Source organism: Ictalurus furcatus, chromosome 12 (genome assembly GCF_023375685.1).
Source record: "Ictalurus furcatus strain D&B chromosome 12, Billie_1.0, whole genome shotgun sequence".
Taxonomy (NCBI): domain Eukaryota; kingdom Metazoa; phylum Chordata; class Actinopteri; order Siluriformes; family Ictaluridae; genus Ictalurus; species Ictalurus furcatus.
Genome location: NC_071266.1, coordinates 24,361,921 through 24,374,202, shown reverse-complemented (window position 1 = coordinate 24,374,202; position 12,282 = coordinate 24,361,921). Strand labels below are relative to the sequence as shown.

At 39.7% G+C, this 12,282-nt stretch overlaps 1 protein-coding gene across 4 annotated transcripts in view; it reads right to left on the bottom strand.

Moving 5' to 3' along the window:
• LOC128616074 (NACHT, LRR and PYD domains-containing protein 12) overlaps positions 1-12,282 on the bottom strand; it is a 67,813-nt gene that overhangs the window by 17,349 nt on the left and 38,182 nt on the right. Inside the window, exons 1-8 of one of the 4 annotated variants that reach the window (XM_053638570.1) lie at positions 9,442-9,604; positions 7,145-8,436; positions 6,857-7,033; positions 5,393-5,535; positions 4,142-4,258; positions 2,918-2,971; positions 895-2,676; positions 330-524 (exon numbers count right to left, since the gene is read on the bottom strand). In XM_053638570.1, coding sequence (XP_053494545.1) covers positions 330-524; positions 895-2,676; positions 2,918-2,971; positions 4,142-4,258; positions 5,393-5,445 — 2,201 coding nt within the window. In that variant the 5' untranslated portion in view covers positions 5,446-5,535; positions 6,857-7,033; positions 7,145-8,436; positions 9,442-9,604. Of the gene's footprint in view, positions 1-329; positions 525-894; positions 2,677-2,917; positions 2,972-4,141; positions 4,259-5,392; positions 5,536-6,856; positions 7,034-7,144; positions 8,437-9,441; positions 9,605-12,282 lie in introns of those variants that run through there. The other 3 variants (XM_053638571.1, XM_053638569.1, XM_053638572.1) reach the window with 3 other exon arrangements.

Sequence of the window (12,282 nt, the reverse complement as noted above, 5' to 3'; positions counted from 1 at the left end):
GGTATTCTGACAAGTTTTTCATTATATTCAATTTCGGCCAAGAATTTTCATTTCGGTGCATCCCTACTGACCAATTATGGTGTATAACTATTGACAGTTTATGCTAAAAGTAATGAGTCAGGTTTTTTTTTTTTATTCTCTGTTTAAATGTATTTTATACACATATCTAAGTGCATTTAATTATTACTATTATTGCACAAGTGATATGTTTAATGACTAATATATTTGTTCTGTATGTTGTACTGATTTAACTGAAAAAACAGAACTGCACACAACTATTAACTGCAGCTTTTAGTGAGTTACTGTGTCTCTCAGAGAGATGATCTTACTTCAGATTTTTTACTTTACAATGGGGATTCTCCAATAGAGCAGAGAGACGCTTCACTCCTGAGTCTCCTAGTTTACTCCCTGTCAGATGCAGTGTATCCACAGTCAGATGCAGTTCTCTCAGAGTGGAGGTTTCTGAGCTGAGCACTGAGGCCAGAGCTGACCAACCACGTTCTTGAATTGTATCACACCTGATACTGAAGGAAATAATACGTAATGAACTAACAGTAATGCAAATTATCAAACAAGTCCTCAAACCTTTCACTGCAACTTCTCAGTTTCAAAAGCACAAAGATCCGTTAGACTAAAGTCCCACACAGTCGGAGCTGTTCAGATTCGGCTTGGTGGGAGTTTTCAGCTGCGTACATCACACACATTGTATAAACATGGAGTATAAGATCCGGGACACCAAATGGGAAAGCAAGAGTCTGATCTTAAATGTTCATAAGAGGAGATAAGAAAAAGTCTAAAATGTCATGAAGAGTTAGATTCATCTGAACAGCTAAGACATTTGATTTGTTCTCTTAACACTGTAACAGTAGAACAGTTCTATTCAGATTTACTTACATTGCTTTTCTGGATGCTGCAATCACAGGCATCACCTTCACAAGAATCTCATCTCTAATTTTATCTGTAGAGATATATTTACTCAGGTCAAATTCCTCCAGATCCTCTGCTGATGTCAGTAAGACAAACACCAGAGCAGACCACTGTGAAGAAGAGAGTTCACTTTGTTTTCCAGATTTCAGGTAGAGTTGGATTTCCTCCACTAGAGAATTGTCCCCCAGTTCATTCAGACAGTGGAACAGATTGACGGATTTTTCTGTAGGAAGATCTCTATTGATCTTCATCTTAATGTACTGTACTGTGTTCCTCTGTCCTGTCTGGGAGCTACTTCCTGTATGTGATACTAAGCTATGTAAGAGTTTCTGAATGGACTCCAGCGAGAGACCCAGAAGAAACCGGAGGAAAAGATCCAGATGTCCAGTCTGACTCTTTAAGGCCTGATTTACAGCACTCTTGTGGACAGCTGAGATTGTAATTTCTTCAGTCAACTGGTCAGAGGACTGTTTAAGAACATTTCTCTTTTCCATCATGAATGTCAGGTGCACATACAGAGCTGCGAGATGCTCCTGAATGCTCAGATGAACAAAGCAGTACACTTTACTCTGGTGAAGTCCAAACTCTTCTCTGAAGATCTGCGTACACACACCTGAGTACACTGCTGCTTCTCTCACATCGATGCCACACCCTCTCAGGTCTTCCTCATAGAAGATCAGGTTGCCTTTCATCAGCTGCTGAAAAGCCAGTCGTCCCAGTTTGAGAAGAATTTCTTCACCACTCTCCTGCTTCTTTGAGTACTTTTCTCTTATGATGTTTGTCTGAATGATGAGGAAATGTGTGTACATTTGAGTCAGAGTCTTGGGGATCTCTCCATTCTCTGCTTCATCCAACATTCTCTCTAGAACAGCGGTTGAAATCCAGCAGAAGACTGGGATGTGGCACATGATGTAGAGGCTTCTTAATGACTTCAGGTGTGTGATGATGTTATTGGCCAGGCTCTGATCACTGATCCTCTTCCTGAAGTAATCCTCCTTTTGTGGGTCATTGAACCCTCGTACCTCTGTGACTCGATGGACACACTCAGAGGGGATTTGAGCAGCTGCTGCGGTTCGGGAGGTGATCCAGATGAGAGCAGAGGGAAGCAGATTCCCTTTGATCAGGTTTATCAGCAGCACATGCACTGATGCTGATTCAGTTACATCACACACTTTCTCGGTGTTCTGGAAATCCAGAGGAAAACGATACTCGTCCAATCCATCAAAAATGAACAGAACCTTTTCCAAACTGGACATTTCTGTTTCTTTTGTCTCCTTAAAACAGAAATGAAGGAGATCCATCAGACTCAGTTTCTGGTCCTTCATCAAATTCAGCTCTCTGAAAGGAAGTGGAAAAATGAGGTGGACATCCTGATTTGCTTTCCCTTCAGCCCAGTCCAGAATGAACTTCTGCACAGACACTGTTTTTCCAATGCCAGCGACTCCCTTTGTCAGCACAGTTCTGATGGGTTCATCTTGATCAGGTAAGGGCTTAAAGATTTCATTGCATTTGATTGGTGTTTCCTCTGTTGTTGTTCTCCTGGATGCTGCCTCGATCTGTCTCACCTCATGTTCTTTATTGACGTCTCCACTGTCTCCCTCTGTGATGTAGAGCTCTGTGTAGATCTCATTCAGGAGTGTTCGGTTTTCCGGGTTTATCATCACTCCATTTAAACACTGAAATTTCTTCTTCAGATTTAATTTGAACTTTTGCTGGAACTCATTTACAGCAGCAGGTTCTGGGTCGTGTCTGTGACAGGGTGAAGTAAAAAGACAGGGTGAGACATGGGGTCTAATTATTAGAGTTTAAGATCACATTTTTTTCGGACTGGTTACCACAGATAACCGTTCTTTATGATGTTCTCACTGTGTATTTGCCGTATTCTACGGTATGTTTTCTATAATCTAATCACTCTGCAGGAAATAACAGCAGAGATGTTTATAATACCAGCGCGTCAGTGTCACAGTCATGTTGCTGGTTTTGATCTTACCCTGTAGCTGTGATGACGTTCTTTTCTCTTCTGTCTCCCGACTTCTGTAGAACACTGCGAATAAAAACTGTAGCTGTTAAAGACAATAACTTTCACCACTTTAATACTGTAGTCTAAACTTTAGCCCTAATTTTAGTCAAATAACTGTAGTAAGAGCATTAATATTTAGAAAACACAGTGCTAAATACAACACCACCAACATTGTGGACCTGGAGAAAAAATGAGTCCGTTTTAAATTTAGGTTTTCTATATTATTTACATCTAGATGTGTTAAATAACTTAGAACATGGCACCTTATCATGCAGGAAATGAAAGCTGAAATTCTGGTCTATTGTCTCATTCATCTTTTATCTCCAACCCAAATGTCTTCAGTGTATAGCAAAAGAGAAAGAATTGGCCTCGCTGTTCCAATACTTGTGGAGGGGACTGTATATGGTCATTATGGTTGTAACAGAACATGAGGACATCATTCAGAATGAACAGATAATGTGTCCTAAATGCAAATACAGATAATTATTATTTTAAAAACCTGCTAGAAAGGTCCACAGGTATAAAAATCTGTAACTCTATCCAGAATTATACTACACTGTGGATGGGATTCAGTAAATCACCTGTAGGGACAATTTAGTTATCAGTAGACCTACTGACATGATTTTTGGAGGTAAAATGTTTAAATTGAGGAAAATGCTGATTTTGATTATTATTATTAATAAATACTGTAATGTTAGTTATATGATTTATGGTAAATAATCAGTGCCTGTGTTCATATAAAGAGTCTCCATTTTCTATTATATTTTACAGAAATATTCAGACACATCATTCTTCATGGAGACATGTCCAAGCAACCGTGGTGGTGATGACGATGATGATGATTATTTTTAGTGGCTGTGGCTCAGGTGGTAGAGCGGGTTTTCCACTAATCGTAGGGTTGGCGGTTCGATTCCCGGCCCACATGACTCCACATATTATTATTATTATTATTAGTAGTAGTAGTAGTAGTAAGTTTTAGTGTCATTACATATTGTTTCTTATAGTTTGTTTTGCTTATATTAGCATTTCTTGCTTTTGCATTTAAGGCATTACCTGTAAGACATTTTGACCTTCATAAAGTTCTGTAGTATCACTAAAGACCAAGAAACTAAAATATAAATCAAAATAGCTGCTAATGAATGTGTAGCACAGCTATTAACTGTGACTTTAACTATGAGAACTATGAGATATTACCTGTGTACAGATGAGGGGTTTCCATTTTTAAAGTACCATGGAGACTCCATAGACGCATCACTCTTCATGGAGACACAGCTGGGTTCCGGTGAGTCTGATCTCTTTCTCTGGAGTTTACTGTACAACATTATAGAGTGGACATGAGACAGAATTTCATTGTCTCAATAATCAGGATACAGAATACAGTGAGAGATTGTATCATAACGTATATCGTGATATTTCTGTTTAATATTTGTTATGACCTCTACCTCTCCTTACACACTAGGCAGCAGCAGCAGAGGTCGTAGCATACAGAGCAGGAAGTTTGTGAGTGGAAACCTAACTGCCTCAAAGCATGCTTACTTAATAGTCCACAGCCTTGTTCCATTTGGCCTGCGTGAACTTGGAAAAAATAACACTGAAATGGCTCGTAGTACACTACTGCTCAACATTTTCAAACTGTCCAGAATTCACAGCAGATGTCCAAAGTGTAGCCATCTGAAGGTAGTTTTCATAAACCTTTGTATGAGTGCACTGGAGTTTCTATCACGGTTTGGCTTGACCACAGTCTGAAATGAGGGTTAAATAAACGCCTGTGTGCTGCACTTGATGTAAGTCTCACTCACGTAACCACAAATTAATAGCTTGATCAAGAAATATACTAAATAAAATACACAGAGTACCCAAATGATGCCCTGTCTGTGTTTTATCCCTGAAAACAATTTGCTCCTCAATTTACAATCTTTGTACATTTATAATGGTGCCATGAAATAGCTTTATGACAGCTTCACTGAAAAAGATCAAGATTACATGTTAATAATAAGGGACAAATTGCACCTTATATAATAAATGATAAATGTGAGGAAAAAATGTATAATCTTTGATTATGGCCCTTCAGGGTCTCACAAAAATGCTGAAGTGGCTCAGGCAGAATTTGAGTTTAACGCCCCTATTGTACTGATATTGCAGTGGTTTGATTTGTGTAAACACCGTCTCGTCAGTAACGTCTTATGAAGCCTGTATGGGGATATGTCTCGTATGGTGGCTTTAGTGAATTGTCTCATGCCTCTTTACTGTTCGACTGTATGCTTAATTTTCATAAGGACATCATTTTACTTACAATCAACAGAATCTAGCAGTTTTTTCAAGTGATGACTGCTAAGTTTTCCTGCTTAGTATAAATTTTTGTTCAATTATTATTTTCATATAAACTCACTACATATTTCAGATATGAACATTTAATGACTAAAATACTAGGACATGGTAGCTTACTGGTTTTTTGAGGGTGGAGTCACATCATCTGTGTCCAGGTCAGGGGTCTCCATGTTTGAATATTAGTGTATACACAGACAGCTCGTGGACACACAGCTGAGTCCTGAAGATGCTGATGGCTTCTGCTGGAATTACTTACACTCCTAGAAAACACAAAACAAACACACAGGTAAAGTTGGGGGAAAAATCTTTCACATCTCTCAACTAAAGAAAATGTTGCTCCTAAAATAAAATCTTTTGTGTGTGTGTGTGTGTGTGTGTGTGTGTGTGTGTGTGTGTGTGTGTGTGTGTGTGTGTGGAGGTATGCATGGTCTGCAGATGGGCCTCAACTGCCTGACACCATGCATAAACCTCGAGGTTAGAGGATGCTGCTCCACAGAGGCTCCATCGATAGGGGAGTGGTTGGCCAAAATGGTGGCCACATAGACCCTGATGTAGAAGGAGTCAACCCTGCTGCGAAACGTCCTTGTAAAAGTTCCAGGACTGTAGCTATTGTGCAGACTGTAGCTATTATTCAGTGGGTCTAGCTGACATTCCTCACAACATAAGACAAAAAGTCGCCACTTGAGCGCATACAACTTCCTCATGGATGGTGCTCTAGTGTTCAACATGGACTCTACAACCTCAATTGCAAGTCCAGAATCTATGAGCTGGTGCCCCGCAGGGGCCAGACCCACAGTTTCCATAGTTCCGGCCGAGGGTGATAAATCAGCCCTCTGGCTTGAGACAGTAGATCCCTGCGGATGGGAATCTCCCAAGGAGTGCCCTCCAGCAGGGATGTTATCTCCGAGAACCATATTCGAGCTGGCTAATAAGGTGCTACTAGCAGCCGACATAGACAGACTTGGCGAACTCTCTCTAGAGCTTGTGGGAGCAGAGCGATCACGGGGAAAATGTACAGATGTGACCTTGGCCATGTGTGCACCATGACGTCCAGCCCCAATGGTGTGGGAGGAGTGAGGGCAAACCACAGCGGGCAATACGTTGTCCCCTCGGACGTGAACACATCCACTTCCGTGTGGCCAAACCTCTGCCATATGGACTCCGCCATTTGTGGATGGAGCCTCCAATTCCTGAGCATCAGCCCCTGCCTCAACAGGATGTCTGCCCCCACATTCCAGTTGCCTAGAATATACATTGTAGTCACTGACAAACTTTTCCTTCCGCCCAGAGAAGAATTATTTGCAAGAACCTCCGCTGTGTTATCTGTCACAACTAACACATGATCCTAGAAACACGGGCCGCAATTCTAGGTGATTTATATGCCACTCCAGATGAGTGCCGCTCCAGAGACCATGAGCTGGACTGCCGTCTAAGACCGTGCCCCAGCCCGTGAGGGAGGTATGTGTCATTACCGTCTTGTGAAAAGGAAATAGTCCTAGAGTGTGACCCAAGGTTAGAAACCCAGGACACCTCCAAATTCTCAGAGTACGTAGGCATCACCGCGTGACACTGATTACTCACAGAGGTATCGTCCTTGGATGAAACCCCCCGAATTTTCAGCCACCACTGAAGCGGAATCCTGTACAATAGGATCCTGTGCAATAGGCCCAACGGTATGACGTTGGCTGCTACCATACGCCTTAACAGGAGGGGATGCCGAGATCCAGCATTATCTTGCTCAATGTTGATAGGATTGACCTGTTGTATATAAAATATACATGAAATAAACACGAGGGAGACCTAGTATGAGTAATATGTAATCTTACTGAGAATTCACTGGGCTGGTGGACTGTAAGAACGGATGTTCACCTAAGACACAACACACAGATAAGCAAGGCGCAGGGGGATAACAATACATGTATTTGATTAGTGCGGTAGGCCTCAGAGCGTAGGTGGAGGACGTCTGCATGCAGGCAGAAGGTCAACTAAGAGACACACACACACACACACACAGAGGCCTGGTGTGTATGCAGAAAACAGAAATTAATCTGTTTAATATTCTGTTTCATGAAAAACTATTATAGGGTAATGTACATGCAAGCACTATAAAAAAGAAAAAAAAAGAAATGTAGAGCAAACATAAAATTTACTCATAATGTAGAGATGGTGTGTTTGAAAGTGTCCTTTCTCGACGAAAATCCAGTCATGAAGCGACACAGACAAGATCAAGTTATTTTTAAAAAGAGTGGAACAAGACAAAATATATTTTGGAGCCGGAACTGCACCTGCGTGATAAGGGTCGCTCAACAGTGCCAATTGATGTACGTAATGGTGTTCCTGGGACAGCTAACTCTAAACATATTGATGTCTGGGTCATCCTGACCCTAAGAAAACTGTAAAATAGAAGAGCATCAGCTCTGGTTTTTTAGATCATCCTTAGGATGTCTCAACTGTGTGATCTCATGCAACAATAAATTTGGACCCTTGCCTCTCCTCACTCACGGGCCTGGTGTCTTACTTTCGTCCTTCAACTGGTTAACGTATGTGAGTATCTGTTTATCAATTGTCTTTGGGTAATAGGCAAATTTTGATACAATAGACCCTATGCATGTTGGGGATAGAAATGCCCTCAACGTAGTAAAATCCTTATAACCTATAGAAAAGTTGTCCACTGCACTGGAGAAAGCATACTTTTCTTGAGGTTCAACCTGAACCCCAAGCTCTTCATGTGGTTGAGAACAACATCTCGATGTTGAATCGCCAGTTCCCTGGACCATGCTAGAATTAACCAGTCATCCAGGTAGTTTAGTACACGGATGTCCTGGAGTCACAATGGAACCAGAATGACATCCATGCACTTTGTGAACTTGTAAGGGGATAAAGCTAGCCTGAAGGAAAGAACCCGATATTTTTACGCATTGCCTCCAAAAGCAAACCCCAGGGACTTCCTGTGAGAGGGCAATATTTCTATGTGGAAAAATGCATCTTTTAGAGTACCTGGTAGGCTGATTTGCATGTCCAAAGTGTCCATAGTGTATAAATGGGTGTGTGAATGTGTATGTGTGTGTGATTGTGCCCTGTGATGGATTGGCACCCTGTCCAGGGTGTACCCCGCCTTGTGCCCCATGCTCCCTGGGATAGGCTCCAGGTTCCTCGTGACCCTGAAGGATAAGCAGTATAGAAGATGGATGGATGTATGGATGGATAATAATGTTTCTTAAATCATGTTTTTAGTAAAAAAAAAAAAAAAAAAAAAAAGTATTTTTATTTGTCTTAATGCTTTATAGCATCTCTTTAAACTTGATCGATTTTGCCCATTTTTTAAATGTAAAAACATAAATATAAAAATGAACCCTCTTATGTGTTGGTTTTCTTTCTTATTTATTTAAAATGACTGTTGTGTATTTAAAGTGAAGTTGTTTTGGTTGTGTAGGAGCTCGTTTTCCGCTTTCGGTGCTGTTACCGCTAAGTGTCTAAAAGCCGCGCAACTAAAAAGGACGTGCGGATAATAACCGAGAATTCAGGATAAGCTGCTGCTTAACTGCACTGTGAAAACCTTCAACTAACCACTGCCTTTATTTCTTTATATTGGAGTCCAAGATCAAAATAAAACTCTACGAACCGCTCCACTGTGAACGTGGTATGTCTGAACCACTGCCCTGCTGCCAGAGAGAAATTAAACCGGAAGTACTGTTTGTACAAAGAGAGAACGCAACGCAAAAGCATGAAAATATAAAAGGTCCTCCCATATCATATTTTTTCACCACCAAGTCCCCTCCATACTGTCCCACTATATTGATGATGGCTGTGTGGAACTGAAAAGTAAAATAAATGTTAAAGAAAACATTTTGTAGGGACATCAGAAGAAAACTAAGTTGTGATCTGGAGATAACAGCTCAGAAAAAATTAAACAATCATGGCCTTTTCCGTAGAAGCCAGATCTTAAAACACATTATGTTTGTTCCACACTAATAAATCTAAATTCCCCAAACACTGAATGTTAATCAAAGAGAGAAACTTATATATAAAAAGTTGTGTTAATAAATAAACAAACAGCAGGGCAGTGGTCCTCCTCCCGAAGTCCAGTCCGGGCCTGGTTCTCTTAGTCCTGTTTTTACACGAGGACAATAAAATATAAAGTCGTTTCTGTTAAAGAAATAACTCACGTTTAGTCTACAGTCCATGTTGTGTGACATTAATGTCACCGTTTCTGCCTGGTGCTGAGTTTGTTTGTTTGTTTTTTTTTTTTTTGCTTTTCCAACAGCGACAAAATAGACGCTGAGAACTCTTTCACTTTCGGTTAAAGTGATTCACTACCAGTGATGTGCCGTTTAGGAAACGAACCGACTCTTTGAGTCGGCTCATTTAAAAACCAAGGTACCTCGAACTGTGGAGAGAATGCAGTGAAAAAGGGAACGCGACAGAGCCCGTGCTAAAACGAAAATAAATATTTAGCCTGTTACGGTCTCAGTGTAAAACAGACACAATAAATGAGCCTGTAAAATATTAAACTAAAACCACGCAGTATGAAAAGCAACAACAGAATTTACTTAAAGAAAAACCATCACATGGCTTATAGGGAGGACAGGCACGATCCACTCATCTCTGATCACCTGCGAGCTGAATGTGAAGAGAGATGGAGATTACATTAGAATCAGAACTACAATTAGAATATACGAGTATGTTATGCTTGGTTTTTTTGTTTGTTTGTTATAACCTGTAATAATTGTGGGAGGGCGAAATGCACTACAGCTATTATTGTGAGGCTGTGATCAGACAGTGTCAATGCATTGGGGAAAATAGAGACCATAAATAAATAAATAAATAAATAAATAAATAAATGAATAGAGTCACTTGTCAGATTTTCCTAATAAGCAGCCATGTTTTTTAAAACAAGCCCAAAAACAACCGAAAACCGCAACTCATGATTTTTTCAAGCAACTTCAGAAAAAAAGAAGCCCAAAGTCACGTAATATATGCAGACCAGGCAATTCTGATAACTATAACTCAAACCATCAGATTCATCCACACGGAACAGCAGTGCCAAAGCACAACCCATGTAAAAAAATAAAAATAACAATAATAATAATAAAATTGCAAGTTACTTGCAGAGTTATGTTTCAAACAGAGATGGCGATAGAGAGTCAAAAGTACTGCAGCTGTAAGTTAAACAGAATTCAGCAGAACGTTAAAAAGAAAATCGCCTCAGCGCTTTGACTCGCTCGTGTCTGAGGCCGAGTTCACGCTAGCATGCGACAGGTTCCTGGTGAGTTTTCTTCTTGTGGGCAGGTCATGACTGTTATTAATCTCACTCGTGGACGTCTCATGACACTAATGTTATCGCTTTGAAATAAAATGTATTTTGTTTTTCAATTTTAGCACCTAACACTTTATCCTCCTGAGACCCCGCCCATTGACTTGTGTCCTCTGTAGTGGACATTGTGTTTTCATGATAGAATAATGGGAATATATATATATATATAAATTTATAGGAATAATAAATTTAGTTCTGAAAGCAGTTAAATTGTTTGTTTCAAAATATTAGCCTTTTTATTAATGTCAATTATAGTATATATTATGTACACACACACACACACCTCTATAACCAGTCTCATTCCACGGATTAAATTAAACTCGTCCCTTTCTCACAGAATTGTATTCAACTTAAACCTTTCATAGAATGTAAAGTAACCCGAAGCGTTTGATTTTAAAACCATTAAAACATAGTCCAGGTTAAACAATAATTGTTACGCCACCGCCGGCAGATGGCACTGCGGCGCGCAGATTAGTGACTGAACTGGGTGAAGTGGAAGTTCCTGCTTGAGTATTGGTTTATGTTAGAGGATGTCTTTAATTTGCCCCAGGTGGCCATGGTTTAGTTTGATTGTGTTTGTCATTTAAACCGCTCGTGTTGTGGCCCCCGTTGTGCAGTATCATTGGAAGGTCTCCTGAGTTCTCGCGTATGTTTGAATGCGTGTAGCATGCTAGCGGTCTTGTTTTCATGTCCGGTTCTTGTGTAATGCTTAGACTTTAGTCTCGTGTTTAATCTAGTAGTCTTGTTCAGTAAAGACCGCTTTCCCTGTGTTTTGTTTGCTTGCTTTGTTAATAAACACATTGCTCCTGCACCTACTTCCTGACTCCAAAGCCCTGTGTTTTGTTACGATAATTAATGCATTGCGTGTTTTAGCTCCTTAAGAAATGACAGAAAAATAGCCTATGAACATCTACCCACCTTTCCCCTCATAAAAACATAATTCCCACCTTCTGACTTGGAATAAACTTCATTTCTGACATTCCAGCTGGGGAAAATCATAATTCTCATCTTCTGGAAGAAAAAAATACAATTCACCTCAGACTGGGGAAAAAGTCATTTCTACCCCTGAATATGGAAAAATGCAATTCCTACATTCCAACTGTGTAAAATCTTATCTTTAGACTGGAAGAAAATACAATTCCCACTTTCTGTGTGTGAAAAAACATAATACCCTATATTCCAACTGGGAGAAAAAAGTTATTACCATCTTCAGACTGGAACAAAAACACAATGCCCAATACCAGACTTCACAATTGTCAATTTCTGACTGGCAAAGTGTTTTCACTTTTTATTGTAGAGCTGCAACAACTAATCGATAATAATCCATAATGAAAATTTTGTAAATGTGAGAATTGACATTTGTAGGAAGCTCCCACTTTTAGTTTATGTTTACAGTAATTGCTAACATTTACAAAATGAGCCTACAATAAATAATACGTCTATTTAATGAAAGTAAATGTCCATGTTTAATAAAAATCTTAAGGAAATGAATAAAAAAATTGAGGTTGTTCAGTTTTATGTGTTCTCATATTTATAGCTGTATTTTGTTGTAATGATCTCAAGGTTTACTGGGTTTTATGTGATTCGTATATGATTCTTTGCTCTTATTTTTTTCATACTGTGGGTTTTAGTGAAGTGTATTGTTAACAAACATCATCAACAACAAACACAATTCTTCCTCAGCATTCAGTAA